General features: G+C 33.3%; 1 protein-coding gene across 1 annotated transcript in view; it reads left to right on the top strand.

Moving 5' to 3' along the window:
• The window catches only part of PJA2 (praja ring finger ubiquitin ligase 2), a 60,165-nt gene that overhangs the window by 11,084 nt on the left and 21,290 nt on the right, over positions 1 to 27,791 (top strand). Inside the window, exons 2-5 of the mRNA XM_087815482.1 lie at positions 8,803 to 8,917; positions 10,217 to 10,417; positions 12,115 to 13,171; positions 22,603 to 22,782. Of these exons, the coding sequence (XP_087671608.1) occupies positions 8,887 to 8,917; positions 10,217 to 10,417; positions 12,115 to 13,171; positions 22,603 to 22,782 (1,469 nt within the window). The 5' untranslated portion in view covers positions 8,803 to 8,886. The remainder of the gene's footprint in view (positions 1 to 8,802; positions 8,918 to 10,216; positions 10,418 to 12,114; positions 13,172 to 22,602; positions 22,783 to 27,791) is intronic.

Raw genomic sequence — 27,791 nt, 5'->3', positions numbered from 1 at the left:
TGGCCAGTGCTTTAGTAGATTTTTTATCTGCACGCTGTAAAAGGATCCTTTCAGAGATGTTTTTGGAGTCATTTTGTCTTTCAGAGGCTTCTGTTCAAAGAATGCATTTCATTGTTTCATAGTGGTTCAGAATTTCTCTTTTAAGGGTGCCCCTTAAGGTGGACTTGTCTAAGTTAAATGTTATCCAGAGTGGCCTCTACAGTTCCAAAAATAACCCATTTTCCAAAAGGCACAAGATGTTGGTCCATTGACAGGTAGAACTCATCTTTGTCTTTTGATTTCTGAAGATGTCTTAATTATGAGGGGCCCTGTTTTCCAACAACTGGCCTAAAACACAGGAAATCATGTTTTCCTCCTTTTGAACAGAATAGGGTGACTTACCAAGAAGCTTCCACAAACAAAATACAGGTATGCACAGTAAAGCCAGAGAGCTCAAAACCTAGACAGTAGACTTGGACCCAAGAGAGACTTAGTCTCCAAGTCCAGGATTGATGAGAAAGCAGTGAGCTCAGTGGGATCTGTGGGTGCCAGCACGTGTTTGCCCATTTGATATCTTGGAGTCACTGGAGACCTTTGGGTCCCACATCTGATGCCATGAACTGTCAAAAGTTCAGAAATAACAGAAGTAAAACTAATAAATCACTGAAGTAGTAGTAATTAGTAAAAGTTATTGTGTACACACCAAGAAGAAATTTGTAAACCAGGAGCACTCAAATCAAAACATGGAATTAGGCTCAGGGGCATATTGTTATAAAGCAGCTTATTTAGTGAGAAAGTTATTGGTTACAATATAGATGCTCCTTGACTTATGATTAGGTTGTGTCCTGATAAACCCACTGTAAATTGAAAATATTGTAAGTCAAAAATGCATTTAATACACCTACTTAGCCTAGCCTATATTAAATGCACTTACATTAACCTACAGTTGGGCAAAATCTTCTAACAGCCTATTTTATAATTAAATGTTGAATATCTCATGTCATTTATTGACTGCAGTATCCAAAAAAAATGCAACGGAGTACACTGTAAAGTATTGGTTGTTTGCCCTTGTGATCCTGTGCCTGACTGGGAGCTGCAGCTCACTGCTGCTGCTGCCCAGCATCACAAGAGTATCATACTGCTAGCCAGGGAAAGGATCAAAATTCAAAGTAAGGTTTCTACTGAATGCATATTGTGTTCACCCCATCATAAAGTCAATAAATTGTAAGTCAGACTGTTATAAGTCAGGGATCATCATAAGCAGAAAATTACCCAGGTCCATTTAGCCTTGCAAAACAAGCTAAATTAATGTTTGCTCATATGACTCAGACTGGCTTTTTCTGTTCAGGGGATATTCAAGTCTGGTCTTTGTTTTTGATTATAATACAACCAAAAGAATATGAAATAAAATTAGAAAAGTACATTTAGAATAGCATGAAAATATGTAAGATACCTAAGAATAAATCTAATAAAACTTGGGCAAAACTTTTACACTGAAAATTATAAAACAGTGCTAAGAAACATTTTAAAATACTTAAACAAATGGAGAATTATTCCATATTTATGTAGTAGGAAACTCAGTATTATTAAAATATCAGTTTTCCCCAAGTTGAACTATAGTGTCAGTAAAAATCCCAGAATTTATTATTTTGGTCAAAGAGATTCCAAAATTTATATAAAAATGTAAATGTCTCAGCTGTCAAGACTTTTTATGAAGTAATATTAAGACAGTTTGTATTAAAACAGTTTTCAGGTGGTGTGCAGTGGCATACTGATGTGCTGCAAGAATTTTTAAAACATGCAGTAACTGACTAGTTAGTTAGAGGCACTGACCTCTCTTTTTTCCCTTTAGATTGTCAAATTAAAAAATTACAGCAGCCAACACAACAATAGCCACCTGGTGTGAATGAATCAAAATTATGCCCTTTTTTTTTGTCAAATTGGCAAAAATACATTTTTTGGTGTGCTGCAGAATTTTAGTAATTAGTTTATGTGTTCCATGAGATTAAAAAGGTTGAAAATGGCTGTATTAGAACAAGAGAGACAAAAAGACCTAGGAAGAATAGAGTGTCTAGAAACTATACACCTTCACATATGTGGTTTCTTGGTTTATGACAAAAGCTCTACTGATGTTAAGGGAAAGCATTTATTTTTAATAAACTGTTAGGTAAACTGGATATCTATATCTGAAAAAAAGAACATACTATATTTAAAAGTTCACTTGAGTTGGATAATAGATCTAGATATAAAAGCTAAAATTATCAAGCTTCTAGAAGAAAACCTAGGAGAATATATTTACCTTGTGGTAGGCAAAAATTTCTTAGAATATAAAATTGATGTTAGAATACATAATATTAAGAATTTCTATTCATCAAGATGTCATTCAGAAAGGGAAAAAGCAAGCCACATACTACAAGAATACATTCATAATAAATCTGATGAAGGTCTTGTATCCAGAAAATACAAGTAACTTACAAATCAAAAGGGAAAAGGCACAAGCAACCCAATTTTTAAAATATGCAAAAAAGTGAGCAGATTCTTCACAAAGGAAGATACCCAAGAGGCCAATACGCATAGGTAAAGGTGCTCTACATTATTACTTATCAGGGAAATGTCACAATGCAGAACCATCACACCCCTACCAGAATGGCCGAAATTAGAGACTGACAATACAAGTGTTGCCAAGGATGTGAAACAACTGATGCTCTTCTATATTGCTGGTGGGAATGTAAATTGTTTCAGCCACTTTGGAAAACTAGCAGTACCTGTTATAGCTAAACATAACCCTATACTGTGATTCCAGGTCATATGTACCCAAGAAAGGTAAAACAAAACATAAAAACCATGTACAAAGATGTCTATAACAACATGAATGAATCTCAGAAATACTTTGTTGAGCAAAAGTAGAATACTGTATGATACCACTTGTATGAAGTATAAAATAGGAAAATCTAATGTGGGGTAATAGAAGTCAGGAAAAGTGGTTGCCTGTGGGTTGGGAGGAGTTAATGACTTGGAAGGGGCAAGTGAAAACCTTCTGAAGTTAGTGTTTAATGTCTTGAACTAGGTGGTATTTATTCAGATGTATACCTGTGTAAAAATTCATTGAACTGCAATGTGTGCTTAAGAGTTTTGTGCTTTATTATTGTAAACAATTCTTCAACAAATGATTGCAAAGAAAAGGAAATACTTTAAAAGTTTTACCATGAAAATTTGCAGACAAATTTCTATAGAGTACAAGAAACCCCATCTACACATCATCTTGTTTCAACATTATGCCATGCTTGCTTTTTATCTCCCCAACCCGCTCCCCCACTCATAATGTGCTTTTTTTTTGTAGTTAGCACGCAATTAAGTGTCTAAACATCAGCTATATTAATTCTGAGCACATTTTGTGACTTTTATCATCAAATATCATTTGCAACGTTTTTATGTACATAACATTAAATTTTCTATTTTCCTGTACCCTTGTTTTTTTTGCTTTTCTAGCTTTGATGTGGAAATAAATCTCTACTGCTTCTTTATTATGAACCGATTTGACTTGTGTATCTCAAAGGAGGGTGGGCCACATGTGAATCAGAGATCTTACTATCTAAATGAGAGAGAAATTTGAGGCATATTCATCATCTTGTTTTTTTAATGGACTGGTATTTTATTCTTTCATCTCAATTTGTTTTAGACTCCCCTTTAATATTTTTTTCTTTCTTAGCCAATATTACCTCCATTAAACCATAGAAAAATTTTATTGTTCCAGTGTGTTGGGTATATGCTCATTCAATTCTTTCTTCACAGTTTCTCTCTGTAGATAGATTTTTAAAAACAATTATTTATAATACTTTTAAAACAGCATAACATCTTATAAACATTTGGTGAGATAAAGGCTTTACCATAACAAGTGGGAAATACATTTTTTGACTATTTAAATATAAAATTTGGGTATTATCTAAAAATGTTTCTGATTACATATATTTTATGTTTCACATATGTTTTTAATGTAGTTTCACTATATCAATGCTGAGCTTATTGTTTCTCTTTTACAATAGGTTACAGAAAGTTTTCAGAGAAGAATAGTATTTAAGCAAGGTTAGCTTTTTATCGGAATACCTCTAGGTGTTACCAGGGATAGCAAACCCATTTCTTCTCAGAAGTTTAGTGTTTGTACTTTAAAATTTTCCCTCTGATTTAGGTATTATCATTTCTACAATTGTTTATCTGCAGAACTTGGTAGTCACAAATTTTCTTGTGTGGCAGCCTATAACTTCAAAATCTAGTCGTTGAGTAGAATACTTGATTTCCTGCAATTAGTTTTAGTAATGTGTCCAGATGTTTATAGTGATGTATAGAAATATTACCACCTCAGCCCTTATTTATTGTACATCTGCTAGTTAGATCTACTTGAATATTTTGCAGTTGTGTATATGTATAAGCAACCATTTGTGCTTGTGGATAGAAGATAAGAAAAATCTAGAGGTAGATTAAAGAGAATATGTAAAAGTGAGAATAATTGAAGTGCAAGCTTAAGTTGTTCAAAATAGATACTATATTAATCTCTTGGAATATTTGCTTTGCCTTAGCAGCTGAAAATAGAAAGACAAAGTACTATTTATAAGTTAAGTTAAAGTATAATTGGTTCCAGTATGTACAAAACAGCTTTCTAATAGCATTTGTCATTGTCACAAACTCATTTTGTCATGAAGTTTATGTTTCTGAGTTTATAGCTGCAGTATAATAATTACCAAAATTTTGTATGACAAAAGAATTTTTTTACTAAAAGGAAATGCAGGCTAAATAATAATAGAAGTTTGTTTTAAAAGGAATTTTGAGAAACATTTTTAGGGTATTTGGAAACATGTAAAGCTAAATATGGGAGAATATAAAATAAATATTACAGTGGGCTTGGGAGAGTAATCAAGACTTCCCCCTCTAAATATTTGGATCAAATTGTATTGTTTCTCAACTAACTTATCCATTTCTAGAAAAGACCCTTTAAAATGTTTTTTTGTTTGGGTACCTGAAACTGATACACTTTTATTAACCAATGTCACCCCAATAAATTCAATAAAATTTTTTAAAAATATGCATTCATATGATTCTAGAAAGGACACTAGAAAGGTGAGTTATTTCTTGGCAACCTACTATTGAATTGGAAAAATTTTTGCAAATCATATAGTATGTGATAAGGGGTTAGTATCCAAAACATATAAAGAATTTTACAACCCAATAGCAAAAAAACAATCTAATTAGAAAATGGGCAGAGGATATGACTAGACATTTTTCCAAAGAAGACTTACAGATGGCCAACAGGTACATGAAAAAATGCTCGACATTACTAGTCATCAGGGAAATGCAAATGAAAATGCAGTGAGATAATCAACTCACACCAGTTAGAATGGCTTTTATGAAATAGTCCAGAAATAACAAGTGTTGGAGAAGATGTGGGAGAAAAGAGAACCCTTGGTGCAGCCACTATAGGAAACATGGAGGTTCCTCAGAAAATTAGGAAGAGAATTACCATATGACCCAGCAATTCCATTTTGGGGTATTTATCTGGAGAAAATGAAAACACTAACTTGAAGAGATGTGCACTCCACCCCATGGAAACAACCTAAGTGGTGTCCATCGATGGATAAATGGATAAAGAAGATGTGGTATAAAGTCAAGGAATGCCAAGGGTTCCTGCATCCAACCAGAAGTACAGAGGGATTCTTCCCTAGAGCCTTTGGGGGGCACATGGCCCTACTGACACCTTGATTTTTCACTTTTAGCCTCCAGAACTAGGAGAGAAATTATTTTAAGCCACCTCCCCAAAATATGATCTTCCTGGGGAAAAATGTGGTCATGTATATATATATCATGTCCCCAAAAATGTATACACACTTTGAATAATTATTAATTCCAATGGATTAAATCTGAAAAGAAAGAAACATCAATTGAACTATCAGAAAAAAAGTATATATACATTTTTTTGGGACACCATATATGTGTGTGTGTGTGTATAATAGAATATTCTGCAACAACCTGGATGGACCTTGAGGGCATTATGCTAAGTGAAATAAATTAGACAGACAAATACCATATGATCTCACTTGTATGTGGAATCCAAAACAAAGTTCATAGATACAGAGAACAGACTGGTTGTTGCTAGAGGTGGGGAAGAAAAGGGAGGCAAAATGGGCAAAAGGGTCAAAAGCACTAACTTTCAGTTATAAAATAAGTCACAGAGATATAATGTACAGCATGGTGACTAGAGTCAATAATACTTTATTGCCTATTTGAAAGTTGCTGAGAGAATAGGTCTTAAAAATTCTTATCACAGGAAAAATAATTTGTAACTGTGTACCACCATATTAACTAGATTTATTTGTGATTGTTTTGCAACATATGCAAGTACTGAATCATCATATGGATGTACATGAAACTAATGTTATATGTCAATTATCCCTCATTTTTTTATTTTAAAAAGTGAGTTCTGGCTCCCAGCAGATGGGTCACTGGAGTATAGAACCATGCTTTCCGTTGAAACTCTTCTTCTGGAAGTTCAACTCATTTCTCTCTCCATATGTGTAAAGCTTCATTTGAATCAGTTAAATTTAAATTCTAAAAGTAAGTGCCCTGATTCGGTAGTTATTTAATGAGTTCCTACTAGGTGACAGGTGGAGTATAGGTGCTAAGCAGCAGTTATGACATTGCCAACAAGCAAAAAACCAGTCAAATACCTTTTGCTACTGTCAACCACAACATGATGTGGTTGCGTGCTGAGCAGAAGTAGAGCTTTTAAAGGGAGAAAATACACTTTCATGAGATGGTATTAGAAAATCTTTGTTTTAGTAATAGGTGGAACTATATGAAAATCCAGCATCTAAGAACATGTAATTTTCATTATATGTATTTGTTATCTGGTGTAGGATATTTTGTTAAGCTGCAATAGACTTAACGGCTCAGAACATTTATTACCTCATTGTTAGGGTAGGTCAGAAATTCAGGAGCAACCTGGCTGGGTAGTTTTGGCTCAAGGTCTTTCATAAGGTTTCTCTCAAAATTTAGGCTGGGTACAATCATCTGAAGACTGATTGGATTGTGGCTGAAGAAACTGCTTCGTAGATGGTTCATTAACATGGGAATTGCCCGAGGACCTCAGTTCATCAAGAACTGCCAGTTACTTATCACATGAACCTTTCCATAGGACTACTTGAGTGACCTCATGATGTAGCAGCTGCCTTCTCTGAGAAAAAGAGCCAAGAGAGAAAACAAGGAGGAAGCCACAATGCATTTTATGCCCTGATTTTGTAGATCACACACTGTCATTCTATCACATTATCTTCATTAGAAACAAATATAGCTCACGCTTAAGGGGAGCAAATTAGGCTCTGCTTTTTTGAAGGGTGAAGTATTAAAGAATTTGTGGACATATTTAAAAATCACTACATTCTAATAGAGTGCTTTCGGGTGGCAGGAATATTTGTCCATTTTGTTCATTGTTGTATGCTCTGCACTGCAAATAGTGCCCTGGAATGTATCAGGATAAAGCCTATTCCAAAGAAAAGAGTTTAGATAAAATACTCATGAACTTAAATCCATGGTTATCCTTTAAGTTTGCCATGTACATATGTACTGTGAATCTGTGATGATTTAAGTTACTTCAGATATTTTTCTTATTAAAACAATTTTAGAGCCTGGCCGGGTGTGGCTCAGCGGTTGAGCATCGACCTGGGATCCAGGCGATCAGGGTTTGATTCCTGGTCAGGGCACATGCCCGGGTTGTGGGCTCGATCAATGACTCTCTCATCATTGATGTTTCTGTCTTTCCCTCTCCTTTCCTATCTCTGAAATCAATAAAGATATATTATATATATATATATATTAGAGCTTTTATTTTTGCCAGTATGATTTTTAAAATATATTTTTACTCTTTAGCTATTGCTAGCAATATGACTCAATTCAGAGAGAGGATTGCAACCTGTTGCTAAATTTTTAATTTATATGGGGAAAATATGTGTGTATACTCTTAGGTATGTTAATAGCTATCCATGACTAGACAGATAGCATATAGTTAAATTCATTTGTAGAACTATCATCTAATAAATTTGAGTTGATGATAGGCAGTTAGCAATAGCTCAAATGTTTAAATAAGGTGTTTAAATTAAAAATTAATTCCTTATTGAACTTTGAGAAGAGCAAATATGACAACTTTTGAAATAGTAAATAAGTATATTAATTTCAAAATTGCAGGTCTTTATATTTGTTACATGGTAAATTTTGATTTTTCTAATTTAGAATAAGATTAAAATAATCTGAATGATCAATTGACTACTGTAAAGCATAAGTATATCATTATTTACACACATTAATTTTTAATTGTCATAAGCCATTATACATTGTATGCATTATATATTAATCATGATAAGCCCAAGTTTGTATTCTTAGGTTTAACTTTTTTAACAAGCCAGGGCTAAAGGAAAAATATTGTACTTGATGGAGAAACAAAGATAGCAGAGTGTACTAGGGTCCCAAATAATTTGATCACATACCCCAATCAGCACTTCTCCAAATATATTTGCTTATTTACTTATAAATTGTATGTGTGTTGTTATTGTCAATCTTAATGATGAAATATACTTCAAGATTTTTCAAGAGGAGATGTAAAACTGTTTTCAGATTGGCCTTCTCATAGTTATGAGGTTTTTCGATTAACTTATCTGATCAGATTGGTTTTGTTGTTATAGAGCTAACAAAGGTTTCACGAGAAGGAGGAGAAGTATTAGTTTTGCCTTTTTTGTTTTGTGCTTGTATTAATGCTTTGTTTAATCCATGGTTTTTTTGTAGGAATCTTCAACTTATTAATTGTGTGAGTAAAAACTAAGTCACATCCAAAATTCCATTGAACTAGGCACACAAAAACTTCCATATATGTCACAGTTTACTGAAAAAGAGCCAGCAGGTAAGCAAGGTGTCTCTGTCAATTTCTGTACATTGAGGACTTTATATTTTTCTCTTCAGATATCTCAGTACCATACATGACGTGATTATAGTCTTACTTAAGGCCATTTTTTATCCATATATTAAATATTTGTAAAGTTTAATTTCTAATTTTTTATATGAAAATAAGTGCAAATAGAAATTTTTATATTTTCTTTTCACACCCCCTCGGTTTCTATTGTGCTTTCCACTTTGGAGACTATTTCTTTGGAGTTGTTGTTAAGGGCACTGGTTCTGGAGTCATACTGTTGGATTGTGGGGCATACTACCTAAGTACTTAATTTTAACCTTAACTTCTTGGTCTTTAAAATAAACTACAGTATTTACCTCATTAGGTTGTTGAGGGGATTAAGTAACATAATACTTGTTATTGTATTTTATAAGTACATGTTTGTTTTTCTTTTATGCTTGGAAGCAATTATATTTTTTGTTTTAATGCAATAAAAATATGCAACCATCATATTTATTCACTATTTCATATACTGTGAGATAGTAATTTTGTTTAGGTCCTGCATTGTATATATAAAATCAAATTGACTAAGTAAGCTTATACTTTATATATATAAAATAATGTCTTATTTAGTAAAAAATGCTACTGTTTACTACATGTTTCTTAGTCATCAGAACTTAGTATTCAAGTTATGCAGCTGTTGATGGCTTTTCTTACCATAATGTATACCATTGGTAATTCTGAAAAGTTGGGTAGCATGTGTTTGACTTGGCTCATCATTGTTTTCTTTTAGAAAATTTTATCTGACCCTAACTTTGGGATTCATTTACTGTGGTCTAGTTGGTTTTTTATGGTAGTATAAATACCATTTAAAGAAGTTACCTGTTACCTTTCACAGGAACGTATTCACTCTTAATGTAATTGAAACCATCATGATATCATGTGCTAATAATTCAGTCAACAAATATGTATTGAGCACTTATATGTAAGGTACTTTACTTAGATAATTTGGAGGATCATTTTCCAATCCTTAATGAGCTTTTGCAGTATAGTAGCTTGGCATATGAAAAATTTTTTGGTGGGTTACATTATTAAAAAAATACCTTAAAGGAACCAAACTTTAAAAGATATGTCTGTGGGTAAAGAAGCCACATAACTCTGATAACATAGTATTTTATAGTACTACTGAGGTACACTTAATGTTCAGTAGCATATGATTTGGCAAACAGCATATATGTTGAAACAATACCCCCACTAGTTGCCAAAATGAAGGTCATTGCTGCGACTTTTATTTTTAACTCTATGTTTCAGCAATGGATCAAGAATCCAACAAGGCTGCCTGGCCCAAACCAGCAGGAGGATATCAGACAATCACAGGCAGGAGATATGGAAGAAGACATGCGTATGTCAGTTTTAAACCTTGTATGACAAGGCATGAAAGAAGTTTAGGTCGAGCTGGTGATGACTATGAAGTGTTGGAACTAGATGATGCTCCAAAGGAAAATTCCCTAGGTATGGAACACGGAATTGTTTAAGAACTATTAATAAGCATGTAGAAATTGATCTTGTAATATTTGAAATTGTGAATGGCTTTTATATGTGTTTATGCGTAAAAATGCTGTACATTTCTATCAAGAAATTCTATTCTGCCCGGCCGGGCGTGGCTCAGTGGTTGGGCATCGACCTAGGATCCAGGTGATCAGGGTTCGATTCCCGGTCAGGGCACATGCCCGGGTTGCAGGCTCGATTCCCAGTCGGGGGCATGCAGGAGGCAGCCAATCAATGACTACTCTCTCATCATTGATGTTTCTATCTGTTTCTCCCTCTCCTTTCCTCTCTGAAATCAATAAAGCTATATATATTTTTTTAAATTTTATTCTGAAATTTTTAATTAATTTAAATTTTTATTGAATTAATATTAATATTTAAATATAGAAGAAAACAGAATATGGCCAGTTATTAAAATATAACTACACTGGCATGTCAGTGATTACATTTTCACATCCTTCAACCAGAGGAAATCTTCATGTTTTAATCAAAAAACATTTTTTCAGTGTGAACTGAGTATATTTTTCCCTGCATATTATGTTTAAATAGTTCTTGTTTTTTAAAATTTGTCTCAAAGTAACTTAGCTTGGCTCATTTGATTTAAAAAAAATCATTTTATAAAATGTAAATGTCAAGTAACTCTTAGTCAATTAAAATTTCTTAATTATTCAGTGATTTGAAAAGTATTTTGCAGATATACATGAATTATAATACATGATTTTGGACTAGAATGTCATCTTCCTCTTGTCCTGAAGAAACTTGATAATTCTTGATTTTTTCTACTGCCATTTATATATAAGAATCTGAATTCTTAGCTAAGGTCATTCTGTTAAAGAAGCCTTTTTGTCATATGACAAGACCAATCTTCAGTTATTTATAATTTATAAATTTTTGTTCCAACAAATTTCACATGTCTTCATTTTTATTATTACATTAGTAGTGATAAAAGATGCTCATGCTAAAGTAATTTATAGATTAGATATGATTTTACTCTTGTGTTAAGATTCTGACAAACTGTGGCAAAGAGGATCAGCATTGACTTTTCGCTGTTTTTCATTCATAGCTGTAACATATCTAAAGTTAATTGATTATAGCTATATTACAACAGTCCACTTTTGGGGTAGAAATCTAATATTATATATCTAGAGACTGAGTTATAATCTTCTGAAATGACATCAAACACAGTAGAGTCTCATTTCTGTTAGATGTGTAATCTGATCTTATATCTATCATAAGTACTTTTGAAGGTTTTGGTTTTTTTTTTAACTTGTATGTAATAAAAGAAGTTAAGTTTGAATTGTACACCCTGACAGCTGGGAGGGCAGTGACTTCACTTATGCCGTTTATTGTTTGTTCTTTCATTAGCCTCTTTTTAATGTCTTTTACAGAATGTTTTAGGTGTTAGAATTTAGGTGAAAAACCTGCAAAAGACATACAAGTAAAATGATATTGAGTGACTGCACAGTACAGTGGCATAAATGAACTCATAGGATAACCTTTCTGCCCTCCCAGTTAAGTAAGGGCACATAGAAGCACCTGTCAGAGAAATTATTTTATAATCTCAAGTAGGTAATGATATGATTTCTACTTAAATAGCCATGATTAAATCAAATTTTATCTAAATTAATCCCTCCAAATGTTTTCTCTCGTTCTGTACGAAGGTTCCAGTGCATTGGATCAAGTACAGTCGTCTTTACCCAACAATCCTTTATTTGGAAAAAGTGAAGCAGAAATTCCCATTTGTGACACAGCACTGAATCAGACCATTGAGAGCAGTCCATCCTTTGCTACAGTACTTCATAGTGGGGAAGGCAGGGAGACCTTAGGAAGCAGTACAAATCTTCATAATCACTCTGAGGGAGAATATACTTCGGGAGCTTGTAATGCCTCAAGTGTCCAAAATGGAATTGCATTGATTCATACTGACTCTTATGATCCAGATGGCAGACATAGAGAGGAGGATAATGACCATCTTCAGCTTTCTGCGGAAGTTGTGGAAAGTGGTAGATATCAGGAAGCATTGGGCAATACAATATATGAATTGGAAAATGGAGAGGTAGAGGCATATACTGGTCTTTCACCGCCAGTTCCCTCTTTTAACTGTGAAATACGAGATGAGTTTGAAGAGTTTGATTCAGCGCCTTTAGTGAAAAGTTCTACTGGTGATACTGAGTTTGTCAGTCAGACCAATCAGGAATTTCAGAGGTCCTCTTCTAAAGAGGAAGTTATTAGAAAGAAAGAACAAAATAATACTAGCCAGGAGAGACAGAGAGAAAATTCACCTGAAGATTCAGCCTGTGCTCTGGGGCATATTTGCAGTGAACAAAATACCAGGGATAGGGACAACAGGCAGGGAAGTTCTCCTGAACAGGTAGTGAGGCCCAAAGTTAGAAAACTGATAAGTTCAAGCCAGGTGAACCAAGAATCAGGTCTTAGTAGGCATGAGGCTAAACAAAGAAGTGTTCAGAGGTGGAGGGAGGCTTTAGAAGTTGAGGAAAATGGCTCAGATGACCTCTTGATAAAATGTGATGACTACGATGGAGGACATGACTGTATGTTCTTGGATCTACCTTTCGCAAGAGTTACACAGAGTGAAACAGAAAATAACCAAATAACATCAGAAAGTGGAGCCATAGCAAGAAGGCAAGAAGTTGTGAATAACACCTTCTGGAATGGCTGTGGCGATTATTACCAACTGTATGACAAAGATGAAGATAGGTAAGGTTTTATTCAATACTTTGCCATATTATGTAGTGAGCAGAGTGTATAATACCATGATGTTTGATGGCTGGGCTCTCTGACGTAGTCAGAGTATTGGATATTTTAATTTATCAAATATTCTCATTTACCAAATGCTAACCATACGTGCAAATTAGTGGTTAACTTTTTACAGAAACTTTCTTTATGAGGTGTTTCAGGAGTGTATAGAAATTATAACCATGTGATGATAATGATTACAAAAGAATAGATACTAATTATTTTAATTCTTTGTATTTCAGTTAATGAAATGCAAGGTAAACATTTATTGTATTTTTAAAAATTCTATGCCAAGCCAGTCTGGGTTTTAAAGGTAATTAAAACCACAGGAAATTTTGATTGATAATATTGCATTAACTTTGCCAATATTTATTAATACACCCATTTCTTTGTTCTTCCTATCACTAAGTTTATTTCTTATTTTTATTTAGCATTTAATTCTCATTAACAAGTCTATGTGGTTCATACTATTATTTCCCCCATTTGTGAATGAGGAAACTAAGGCACAAGAGAATTAACTTCCTAAGGTCACAAAGCTAGTAAGCAGTAGAGCTGGAATTCTAGTATCTACTTACTGCCTAACTCCAGACTTGGTTCTTCACCACTACAATTTACTGTTTTCAGGAGAACACATAACTTTTCTTATAATAAGCATTCTGATCCCTGCTGCATAGTTTTCTTTATCCCCAAACTGTAAGACAATAGAAAGAGGAGAGAAATGGAGAATTTCTTTGTCTAACTGCTTACGTTTTATTATTCCAGAGTCCAAGTGTCCTTTTAAGTTAGCTGTAAATCCAACTATGCTCAATTACAATACAATTTATGGAAATAATATTTTTTTAACTAGAAAGTGCTACAAAGGAAGACATATATCCTTTAGAATATGAATGCATTTTATGTATTTTATTTCATATTATAAAATTAATAAAATATATGTTATTTTCTTTGGATATATGAATTAACTAACTTGTAGAAGTAATTGAGATATAATTCCTCTACTGTCATGGAAGTTTGTAAACTTTAAGTATTAGCAGATAATATTTTTGAAACCTACTGTTTTTTAAGGTAAGGGTAAACGTAGTTAAGAACTTTTGCCTGACTTATTTCTATTTTTCCAGTTTAGGTCCACAGTCTTTTACCCAAAACCCACAAACTTCTAAAAATGGATATTGGCAGCAAAACCTGACTTGATGTTAACTTACTTGGTGGCAGATCTGTGTCTGAACTAAGATGAGGCCTTTTTTTCAAGCATTTATAAATTTTGTTGCAGTAATATGAGTGCTTGATTACTGGGTGCTGGCTTAGACCCCACTGGGAATTGTTAGGTAATGTTTCTAAATCTCAGGGGGGAAAAAATCTAAATTCCAAAACATACTTATCCCTAAGATTTTTGTATTGGATTGTTAATTCTATTTACCCCTAAGTTACTATTAAAAAATAAATCAACTTACAGCCTTATCATTTAATTTGGCTCTGCTATCTCCATTGTAGACACACTAATCAAAAATAAAAACCTCTTGTTTGCTTTTAATAATCAGGCCTAATGTCATCTAATGAAGTTGAAATTTTTATACTGTTTGCCAGCCTAAAGAGAAAAGGTAGTTTTCTTGACTCTTGGTTTTTAAATTGATTCTTTTTGTGAATAGAAGTGTTTTCTTTGCTTAGAATAACTGGATTTTTTAAATGGTTATAGGGTGTTGTGTTAGCATACTTATTTATAATTTTTTTCCTTAAGTGAAATGTCATTCTGAACAGTGATAGATTTTTTTACAAACAGAATATACAGATGAGAAAAGTACTTATAATTAATAGAAACTTATTTTTTTCAACTTTTTGGTAATATATTTATTTACAGAACCTGTAGTTGGGTGTGCTTTGAAAGATCAGAGTAATTTTGGGGCATTTTTAAAAACACGTTGAAATGCCAGAAACACTTAGGATTTTTTTTCAAGACTCATCACAGAATAAATTCTCAAGGAAAACGTTTCTACCTAGGATTCCACTTATATTTGCATCTATAAGTCTTAAGATATGTTTTAGGATCTCATTTCAATAGTCACTACAATTTTAAGGAGTAAAATTCTGTTTCTATCTTACTGTTTCCAGTTCATCTGCTCTTACTCCCTGCAAAGGATCACAGTTGCCATATGCCTTTTAATATGGTGGCAGATCAAGGTTGAAATTTAATAGTTGTAACTCCTGTTTAGTTTCATTTTGCCAGTTGTTCATCTATCTGATGTTTTACTGTAGTCCTGCTCAATAATATTAGCAGGTTGGAGAAATGGGGAAACACAGTGGCTCTACCATAAGTATTTTGAGAAGGAAAGTACAAATAGCTTCTGCTTTGAATCTATAAGATTTTTTTGTTGAGTTTTCACTGCTTTGTAAAACTTAAAGATGATGTACTTGAAAAATATTTTGTTATGTTTGTGTTATAATAGTTACAAATTGAACTCCCTTATCAAGAACTTAACTAAACTTTACTGTGACATATGTAGATACAGGAATTTGGGGCACTTTAGAAATGTATAGTGTATATATATACTTTATAAATGGAAAAGTATTTTAATGAATGCATGATCCTTTTCTTTGCTGAAAAATTCTAAATGATCACTTAATCACATCTGAAACATTACACTCTATGGGAAAAGCATTGTGGTTGGTAGCATTGCTCTAAGCTGTTTGACAGGAACTGAGCACCACCTTATTAAATTAGAGCTGCAAGGGGAATTTTAATAGGCAGCATATAATTACCAGACTTGGAATTAGACCAAAGAGCTAAGGTTAATATCCTGCTCTTTTGAAATACACTCTGAGAACTTTAATAACTGTTGAGGACAAGATCTTGAGTTTAAAAGGACCTTTCAGCCATGCCAGCACATTTTATTTAACCCTGGGCCTAACTGTTCTGAAGAGAGGCATGCCGTCTCCTAACCATTCCTTATAGCACTTGAGGTTTCTTTCACAATTTTTCTCTCTAGGCCTTAAACTTGCTTAAAAGGTAAAAAAAAACTTACCTAAGATAAAATGTTGGGACAGCTTTTTTTGTTGTTGATATTGGGAGAATTAAAAGAGTATTAGCCATTTAGTTGATTTCTATTTGATTTATTCAAAAAAGATTTCTTGAAATCCTCCTAAGTGTCAGACTTTGTTCTGGGTACTCTAAATGCATATAATGGTCCCTGTTTCTTGGTGTTCACCAACCTTATGAGGAAGACAGGACGTACAGATAATTATCATGAGACTAAATTAAGCTCCTTTCCTCTTCTATATATGTTAGGTAAGGGTCATGAAGAAAGAGTTCCTCTGATCTTCCTGTATCTTGACAAATAAAACATCTCTAAGCAGCCAAGAAAAAGATCTTAAAGCACATGCTCTAACATTTTAGCACACCTTTTTATCTTGTTTCCAAGTTCATAGAAGTTTAGGAGTAAATTAGGGATAAACAGCTTTGTTCTTCAGGCATGCTAGCAAGTTACAGATTATAATACTTAGATATTAAGGAAAAGAAACAGAAAGTTGTAAAAAGCAGGTACAATTTTAAAAGGACACCATCTGGGCCTTATTTTCTAAATTAAGCAGGCTTGTATATTTCAATAAGTTCCCTTTGTATCACTGTATTACAACATAGTTAAATGTGAACAGTGGTGAAATATCCTAGGCTGCTTAGACTGTGTTCCGTATACTGTCTTTGAAAATGAAAATAATTATATGTTTTAACACAATTTCCATCCAGAGTATTGTCTTTTTTTTTTTTTTAATATGTCTTTATTGATTTCAGAGAGAGGAAAGGAGAGGGAGAGAGAGAGATAGAAACATCAATGATGAGAGAGTCATTGATCAAGCCCACAACCTGGGCATGTGCCCTGACTGGGAATCGAACCCGGATCGCCTGGATCCCAGGTCGACGCTCAACCGCTGAGCCACGCCCGGCCAGGCCATCCAGAGTATTTTCAATAAAAATAAAAACTTTTTTTGATCTTCTAGTCAGGTGACAAAATTATCTAATCTTTCACTTTTCCCTCGTCTCCTTTGTAGTTGATTATTTATGCATGTGATGAATGCTAGAAAAGACAAACCAACCAGTTCCTTGAGGGATTTAGTAAAGAAGAGGGTTGCTTTTTTGGCTGATTTTACTTCTCGATCTTATTTCTAGTTAGGATTTGTACATAAATTATTTGTCTAGAAGTCACACATAATTTCATTCCATATGTGAAAAAAGTATTTTTGGTTCACAATTGAATGTGTAAAGAATGTAGCATTCTAATAAGTTATAGTTGTCTCCTTTTGAATATAGCTCTAAATGCTAATGGGAGACAATAATAGAGCATATGAAAATTAAAGTGGTACCTAATTTATTTTTTACTTTGAGAATTTAAAATATTTACCTCATGTGCTTTTCTAGTCAAGAACAAATGGTCCCCTAATCCACAATTATTTTGTATCTTATTTGTTCTGTTGCTTACTGTCCTTGAAAACTTATTTTTAAATTCTTTCTCTTTTTGCTTTTAATTTCATACACTTCTGTCACTCTTAGTAGATGATTTGCACTCCTGCTTTCCTGGAGATACTGAACTAGTTAAACGTGAACTTTCTTGTTTTTCTCTTCTCCATGTTAGAGTATCTCAGTATTTATTTTCAGTTTTTTCAGTGAAGAGAGGTAACTTTTCTCATTCTGTGCCTACAGTCACATCTGACACCTTATCTATTATCCTTATTCCTAGGTTGCTCCCCTCTACCTCGCATTCTCCAATTTTTCACAGTCTGGTGGAAACCTTCACTTGATCTTGTTCCTTCTATTATCTACTTGCCTGTTTGTTTTCTCTTTCATTGCGGAATTTTCAGAATAAATGTTCCATACCCACAGCTTCTCTTCCTTCTATCCACTCTTCTTAAACACCTCCAAATATAATTCTCAGTATTATTTGTCTATTCTTTCACGTTAACAATGACCTCCTAACTTCCACAGCCAGGTGACTTTTCTCACTATTCATTTTCTTTGACTACAGTGCTGCTACTGAGCTGTTTGCTCACCCTTTCCTGCTCCTCAGTTTCTCTTCCATTGACCTATGTCTCCTCCAGACCCCCCAGGGTTGACAAACTTTTTAAAAAGGTGACCAGATAGTAAATATTTTAGGCTTTGTGGACCAAAAGATAAAAGCGAGGATCTTGTGTAGGCACTTATATAACAATTTTAAAATGCAAAAAACCATATTTCTTAGCTTCCAGCTCATAAAAAAATGGACAGGTGGCTAGATTTCGCTCATGGGCCAGGGCAGAATTTACTGACCTCTGGTGTAAAGAGAGTAAAACTAAAGATAATTGGATAACCAGGTGGCTGATAATTGCCATTTAGTAAAACAAACCAGAGGATGTAGATTTTCTTTGGTAGATTAAAGAGCATAATGGTGGTGTGCTGGTAGGAAATCGAAATGACAGCTCTAAGCAGACAGCTTATATAATGAAGTAACTGCCACTTTTATTAATTGTTTACCCTTTTCCAAAAATTGTGCTAAACATTTTATCTGCAGCATTCATTTAAATATTACTATAGCCCTGAAAAGTAAATAGTAATATTCTCATTTTACATATGAGGAAAAGTGAGTTTAGGGAAGTTAAATGCCTGGGCTTGCATTGCTAGTAAATACCAAGCCATGTTCCTAACCCAGATCTGTCTGACTTCAAAGCTTACTCTTAGCAATGTGGCATTCCACTGCCAGGGGTGAAAAAGAGGCTGTCATCAATGGAACTTTCACCTGATGTAAAATATATAAATACAGTATCTTGTTTCTTCAGTAAGGAAATTGCCTGTGGTAGGTTCTTTGTTTTCTGGGGGTTTTTTATAGTAAAAAATCTTAATCGTAGTTGCATATAGTGTCCTCTGACTAGCCCTCTGAGCCAGTTTGGACTTTTAAATCAGTAATAGACATTAAGTTTGAAACTTGTCATAGATAAATAATGTTCAGAATGAAATATTAATAGGAAATTGTTCATATATTACTTTCTGTCACTATATCACAAATATGTATTTATTTCTGGAACATACTTTAAAGAGGATTAATTTTTGGCCCTTTTCAAATAAACTAATAACACCAAAAGTTCCCTATTTAAAACCAGGCAATTGCACAGTCTTAATTTCAAAGAGCTTTTACAAGTACTTCACTATTCAGGCTGATCTCCTCAGACACTTTTCTGGTCATTATTAAAGAAACTGTGATTTGATACTTATGAAAAGTACCTTTAAATGCATTGTTAAAGAGGCACCTGTGCTTTAGTGAGTTTGACTGACTAAACAAGATTTCAATTAATTAACTGAAAAACAAAAGAAACAATTCTATAGGAAAGGGTCTTGAAGGAATGATCTGAGCCTGAAAGAGAAAAAAAGTGAAGTGATTGTGAAGACATTCTTGTTGGTGGGAGAAATGGTTATGGCGAAAGTTCACACTTCCGGAACAGTATTTGAAATAAAGAGCATTCATGTAACAAAAGAGTTGGATGTAAGAATGTACTAGTAACTGGGATCAGAGTGTAGTAAATCATGCCATTCAAAGTTTAAACTTTTTTTCTATAGGCCATAATTTTCCAAAGTGAGTCAAATATATTAAGTGGTACACAGATAAGTATTACTAATTTTTATCATTATATTTGTCTTAATGGGAATAAAAAATATAGCTAACTCATAAAATTTGAAATTTTATGGATATTGCTTAGGAGGTAACTAAATGTATTTGAGTAAAAAAATGTTCTTAAAAAATGATTTGCTAACTGTTTTTGATGGCTTATTATTTACCAAACACTGTTAGAATGTTTTGTATATATTAACTCATTTACTCCTCACACGAACTCATTGAGCTATTAGACTTACCTGATATGTGAAGTGGTAGAGGCACAGAGAGGTTAAGTAACTTTTTCATAGCTAATAAGTAGTGGATTCAAATCCAGACAAGTTGACCTCAGAACCTATGTTCCCAACTAGTACTGTATCTTAAGACAGTATTAATGTACAGCTGTAGCAAACAATGTGAGGCAAATGGCTTAATTTGTGAAATACTGCTTTAGGAAAAAACTCTTAAAGGTTTTTGGAGTAATTATAAATTTACTATTTGATATAAATGGAAGTGACAGTGATATTTAGGTTGCATTTTTTTAAGTGAGTTGAGAGTGGATTAAATTTAGGGACATAAATTAATAATTGACTAGGTTTAGAGAAAAGCACTTGAACAAGGTTTTTTGGTTTTTAGGGGTTTTGTTTTTGTTTGTTTGTTTGTTTTGAGAAATGGGGGGAAAGGAGCTAGGATATAAGAGCCATTGTACAGAAAGAATGGAAAGTTAGAAAGAATGGAAAGTTAAACATGGGGAGTTTGTTAAGAGTCCAAAATAAGTGTTTTCTAGCATAAAAGCAGAGTAATACCATTAGCAGTTAGAAAATGAAGAAAGGGACTTATCTGGCAGATGGATTTTGTTTTTAAAACATAACTTGAAAAAGAAGTGTGAAATCTAAATTGATTAGAGGGCAGTTAGTGATTATGAAGGCTTAGTATGGTGGTCAGGGCTGGGGATAGATGTTTTAAAATTATCTACTTAGAGGGAAGGGTTGTGTATAATGAGTAATGATACAGGCTAAGGGTCCACAGACTTTTTCTTGAAGGCCAAATAGTAAATATTTTAGGGTTTGTTGATTAAGAGACAAAAATCAAAGATATACATGTAAAAAACCATTTTTAGCTTACAGACCATTTTTTAACAGGCAGCAAAGCCAGATTTGGCCCAAAAGCTGTGGTTTGCCAGTCCTTCACATAGGCTTCTTAAATATGTTGATGACAGACATTCTTTTTGTATTAAAATTTGTAGATAGTATATGAATTACTTTATTAATTAATAGAAAAGTTAATCTAGGAAAGTTCAGAAGTTTCATGTGTTTACTTTCTGAACAGTATCATACTCTGAGTGAAATGTCTAAAACATGAGGTTTTCTTTAGTATGTAAAAAATTGCCACAAATTAATTTAGAAATCTTATCTAAAATTCTCAGATTTGGAGGTGGTAATTTAGCTTTGAATTTGAGAAGCTTCATACTCAAGGATCCTTAACAGCCCAGTAAGCTCCTTATAAATCTATTTCTTGGTAGATTTTGACACTGATGCAAGCCTAGAGATGACTTACTTGATCTTAGATGATTCTTTGGGTCACAGAAAATTTTATAGGCATTTTATTGTCTTTTATTTGCTATCCCAGAGCTCCATTGCATTCCTTCTCCAGGATGCCTGTGCCCTGCTGCCCATCGTTTATTGAAAATTGGATGTTCATTTTACTTTTTTACTTCTAGTTTCTCAGAGCTCAGCTTAGTGCTGCTCTTTGTTAGAATTTTGATCTCTTGGGTGCATCTACCTATAGAAGGAAGAACTCACTAACTAGTTTAGATATTAATAATATGTTGTCATCATAAAAGACAATTTCTTACTAATTATCACTTCCTTTCAAAAACATAAACTAAAATTTGTTATTTTTTTTGGCTTCTCAAAATTCAGTACACAAAAAGGAAATCATTAAGGGATTCTTGACCAGAATGGTTGAGATGGTCAGAAGGAGCATTTAAGATTTATTATTAACATTGTTTAAGTAATATTTTTGCCTTGGTAGTATGACTGGTGCTTTAAGAATAGTTAAATGTAACCAAGTTAACCAAAGTTAAATATAATAAAAAGTAATTTTCTGAGGTTCTTTATTAACCCTTTATCATATGTTTTGGTTTCTTACCTAAGTATTCTCTTGAATTGAAATATATTTTGTGTTCACAGTCCTACCAAAGGACTTCACTAAAGATTTGTCAGTGCTACTTTATACGAATTTGAATGTATCTTCATTTTAAAGTCTGTGAAAAAGGAAGGAAAAAATAGTTAAGCTTTTAAAACATGGCAATAGTAGGAATTATTCATAGAAGATATTTCATCAGTTTGTAATTATGTAATTAGAAAATTGTTTTAAGTCAGGCCAGGTGAATAATAAATTTATAATTACCAAGTTATGTTTAAATTTTTACTTAGAAACATGTCTAAAATATGAAGAACCTATATCTAAGAGCATTGTCCTGTGCACCAAAAGGTTGCTGGTCTGATTCCAGGTCATATGTAGGTTGTAGGTTCAATCTATAAGGCACCTCGTCAATGTTTCTTTCTCACATTGATGTCTATGTCTCCTCTGGTGAGGATTAAAAAAAAAGTTACATTCTGCTGAATATATTTATTTATTCATTTAAAAAATATTTTAAAAATTGGCACCTGATGAAGCATGTGTGGCATCAGTAGTCCATTCTATACCATGTGCCTGTTAACACTCCAAACAATAAATGCACATATAATGACAGTTTACTTTATTTCTGTTCTAAATTTGCAGTTCAGAATGCAGTGATGGAGAATGGTCTGCTTCTTTGCCTCATCGATTTTCTGGTACAGAAAAAGATCAGTCCTCAAGTGATGAAAGCTGGGAGACTCTACCAGGAAAGGATGAAAATGAACCTGAACTACACAGTGATAGCAGTGGTCCTGAAGAAAACCATTTATCTCTTCAGGAAGGGTATGTTTAACAGTGAGATTTATTATTTCTACGTGCATTGTACAAGAGTGCTGTACATCACATTAAAATATTGGGTATGCTGTTAATTGCATTTACAAGCCCTGTGTAGGACTAGTAGGTCCTATTGATTTTTTCATTATGGTTTTGATGTGTTACAAAGAATAGTCAAATTGAAAATACAGGTAATTTCAGTATCTTCTATTAAAATACAGTATGTGTTTCCATTTTGCTTTATTACAGAAAACTTGGTCATTTAAAAAATCACTTTGGTTGAGTTAGGTTTGAGTGAATTAGAGCTGCCATTGCTATATGGTGGATATAATGACAAGGGAGAAGGGGCAGTCTCAGAGGGAGTCAGTGATAGAAATGGTGGTAGTTGCAAAAGTTGAACGTTAGTTGAATGTCTGATTGCATTAGATGATACCTCCAAAAATCAGTGCTTGATGGTAAACATTTTTATGTTTTTCTAACTTTAATGGGAGTGCTTTATTACAGGGGTTGTCAAATTTGCACGGTGAAGGGTCAGATAGTAAATATTTTCAACTCTACCATTGTAGTGTAAAAGTAGCCATAGACAATATGTAAATGAATGGGTGTAGCTCTCTTGCAACAAGATTTTATTTATATAAACCAGTGACGGGCTAGAAATAACCTATGAGCCATAGTTTACCAACACTTGCTCTAGTATTTCCACAATAAGAATGATTCTGGCTTTTAGGTTGATTTCACACACAAACACACATTTTTTTTAATCGCACTAAGGAAATAACCCCGTTACTATTTTTTAGATTTCTAGCAAGAATGTTTGCTAATTAAAGTCTTTTTAGTATCAGTGGAAATTATCAGAAAGATTTTCCACTTTTGACCTAATGATCATGAGGAATAATTCTTTTACAATATTACTTAAAATTTAGTTGCCCTTGCTTCTTGAAATAAACTCAGCGTGATCACATAGTCATGGTTTATTCTGAGCTGCTGGATTCTGTTTGCTAATATTTTACATAGGATTTTAATATTGAGACCCATTGTGTGAATTGTCTCTAGTTTTTCGTCTTGATAACAGTTTGATACTTGCTTTGCTAAAAGATTGTGTTTCCTATTTTTCTTTTTGAATCCTTTGGTGTTTAAATAGGTTTTTTATTCCTTTAAATAACTTATTTATTGCTTTAAAGTTGTTTAAATAGTTTCTTGTTTAAATCGCTATTTATTCCTTTAAATGTTGTTAGTATTTGCTTGTGAAACCTTCTGGCTTGGTGATGGAGTATCTTTGTGATAATTTTAAATTTTTTCTACGATAATTAGTTGGTTTTAATATTTAGTCTCTCATGGGACCTATTTTGGTGCATATGTTTTCTTAGGAAAAATCTTTCAGCTTGGACTAATATTAAAATTTGTATTTTGCAAAAGGTATAAATTTCCATCTTGAGATTAATTCCGTCAGAAAATCTGGGAATAAAACATACTAGAAAATCTGTAAAGAAAGAAATTTACAAATATAATTGGTTTGACAGTGGTAGGTTGAGGTGGAGTTTTCTGCTCTTCGTGATTTTATGCTATCATCTTTAATCACCATTACTTAGTTTACTAAATATTATTAACTGTTTCATATGTAATTTGTGGTAGTAATTATCTATTCATTGAGCAGATATTTATTGAGCATTTAATATGTACCAGGTATTGTGCTGGATCCTGGGATTATATCAGGCAACAAGACAGATAAGATTTCCTTGTGAAGCTCACATTATGGTGGGAGAAACATAACAACCAAGATACAAACATGTTAAGTGACAAACTGTGATGATTACTGTGAAGGGAATAAAATACTAATTTGATAGAAAGTAACTGATAGGGGCCTACATTTTTTAGAGCATTCAGGGAGGATTTCTCTTAGGAATTGACTTCTGAGCTGGGATCTGAAAGATGAGAATTAGCAGTTGAGGAAGAGGTTTCTAGGCAAAAGCAAAGGTCAGAGCAGAGATATTGAAAAGGGCTGCCCTAGCCGGTTTGGCTCAGTGGTTAGAGCGATGGCCCACGGACTAAAGGGTCCTAGGTTGGATTCCGGCCAAGGGCAAGTACCTCTGTTGCAGGCTCAATCCCAGCCCTGGTTGAGGTGCTGGGGCATGTTGTGGGAGACAACCAATCGATGTCTCTCTCTCACATCGATGTTTTCTCTCTCTCCCTTCCACTTTCTCAGAAAGCAATAGAGAAAATATCTCCGGGTGAGGATTTTAAAAAAAGAAAAGAAAAGGCCTTTGCATGTATGATGGTAGTAGGGCTGAAGTGAAGATGATGAAGTGGGCAGGAACCAGACTGTGCAGGACATACAGTGTCTGGAATTTACTTAGAAATCAGTGAGATTTTAACTGATGAAGTCATTGATCTGACACACATTTTAAAAAGATCACTAGCTGTTTTATGGAGATTGAATTGGAAAGGGATTAAAGTTAAAAAGAAAGGGATGAGTTTGGTTTTGGACTAGGGGATGATAGTGAGGATTAAGAAAAGCAAAGAGGTTAGAGAATATTTTCGAGTTATAAAAGGATGAACTAGGTGTAAGATGAAGGAGAAGAAGGAATCAGTCAGTTACGCCTGGGTGTTTTGGTTTGAGCATTGGGTGACTGAGATGGAGAAGCCTGGGAAGAGAAATGGGAAGTAGGAACTCTTTTTTTTTTTTTTTTTTTTTTTAATTTAAATATGTTTTTATTGATTTCAGAGAGAGGAAGGGAAAGGGAGAGATAGAAACATTAATGAGAAAGTCAGTGATAGACTGCCTCCTGCACGACCCCTGCTGGGGGTTGAGCCCACAGCCTGGGCATGTGCCCTGATTGGAAATCGAACCGAGAGCTCCTGGGTCATAGGTCGATGCTCAACCACTGAGCCACACCAGCTGGGCAAAGTAGGAACTCTTTAGAAATTTTAAGTGCTGTTTGGACAGACATGCCATTTAGATGGCATGTAGACACCTGGATACTTAACTGTCAAGTTTAAGGAAAATGTCCTGGATTGTAGTTAAATATAGAGATTATATGAGTATAAACAAAAACACATTTGTAAGTCATCAGTTACTTGCATTGATATCCTACAATAATAAAACCCACTAATTTGTTTAAAAATGAAAGTGGGAGGTGAGAAGTACAGAACTAAAACACTGGATAGCAATAATAGTTAAGTTGACAAGGGGAAGATCAGAGTTGAAATGTATTGTTTGGAAGAGGGTTGAAAGTTAACTTTTGACATAAGTTAAATTTATATGGTAAAATTTCAAGGATAACCACTATAAGAGTAAATACAGAATATATGTACTGGAAGCCTGTAGAGGAGGAAAAAAGAATCAAGATGTGGGAAAAGAATACTTAAAGTCAATTCAAATAAAAGTAAAGAAAGGAAGAAAAAGGCATAAAAATGGAAGAAAAATAGAGATGAAAAATGTTGGATATAGGAACAAGTCCTGTAATAAATATAAATTGTCTCATCTTGCTGATGAAGGACAGTTTCAGGTCAGTTGAATTTCTTGAAGTTAAATGCTGCTTACAAAAGACACACAAAGCATAAGTAAACAAAAAGAAAGAAAATAAAAGGGTAGAAAATGATATTTCAGGCAAATACTAAAAGAAAATGGAACAGTTATATTAACATTAGCAAAGTAGGCTTCAGACAAGGCTACTTATCTAAGGCCTACAAACATCATTGAGGAGAGTGAAGGTCATTATATAATAAGTCCACTTTATCATTAAATGTAGCAGTTTTAAATTTGAATGCACCTAATAAAATAGACTCAAATATCTAAATCAAAATTTGACCAAACTAGAGAATATTGACAAATTTACTGTCATATTGGGAAATTTTTAAATACGTTTCTCAATTACTAATAATTCATGGATATAAAAAATTCCTCTATCTTTAGTAGATTTTAACGACTCATTTAAGCATGGTTTATGAACACTGCATCCTTTGGAATACACAAACATACAAAAACTGAACGTGTACTAGGTTACAAAGCACAGATTAACACATTTCAAAGAATCATTATCCTGCACACTATTTTCTGACCACAATGCTGTTAACTTAGAAGTAAATAACAAAAAATATAATTTTTGAAAACCCTATGCATTTTAAGTTATCCATCCTTTTAAAGAACCAGTAGGACAAAGAAGAAAAAATAGAAATTTTAAATGTTCACAAGTCGATGATAATGAAAATACCACCAATCAAAATTTGTAGGATGAAATGCAGTTGGTATTTAAAGGAAAATTTTAAAAATACTTATGTAAGAAAAGCTGAAAACAGAGCTGTGCATTTAACTTAAAATAGAAAAGGAATATTATAATAAACAAAGAAAAGGAGATAAGAATTAGAATTAGGAAAGACAAAAGCAGGGATTAAAGGAAGTCAGAAGTTGAAACTTTGAAAGATTAAGAAAGATAAGACAATCCATTTGGGTAGTGAACAAGAAATCAAAGACAAGGTATAAATAAATAAGACTGAAATAAATAAGTGGATACAGTGTAAATACAATAAATACTGAATATTAAAAAGTACTGTAAACTTTTTAGCTGTAAATTTGAAAACTTAGAAGAAATTTACAAATTTCTAGAAAAATAGAATTCATCGAAGCACACTCAGGAAGAAATATGAAACCTGAATAATACTGTAACTACTATAGGTTGGTAATCAATGGTTTAAAATCTTCCCACGGAGAAAAACAACTGATCCAGATGGTTTTAGAGCTGAATTCTCTTAAACTAAACTTCTAAGGATCATGTCACTCTAGTCTTCAAAAGAATAGGAAAAAAGACCTATTTCTCCAAATTAGTCTAATAAAGGCCAGTAGAAGCCTAATACCAAGAGTATGTGAAGAAAATTATATGGATGTTTTGTTTTTTTCCCATTAAAATACATGTTAAAATCTTTAACAGAATTATTGGAAATTTGAACTTGGAAATGTCTTCTTTTAAAAGATAAAATTCAATTATGAATCTGAGTTTATTCCAGAAATTCAAAGGTAGTTT

The sequence above is a fragment of the Miniopterus natalensis genome, chromosome 3 (genome assembly GCF_054644295.1).
Source record: "Miniopterus natalensis isolate mMinNat1 chromosome 3, mMinNat1.hap1, whole genome shotgun sequence".
NCBI lineage: Eukaryota > Metazoa > Chordata > Mammalia > Chiroptera > Miniopteridae > Miniopterus > Miniopterus natalensis.
Note: the sequence above shows the minus strand (reverse complement) of the source record. Positions and strands in the feature narration are given on the sequence as shown.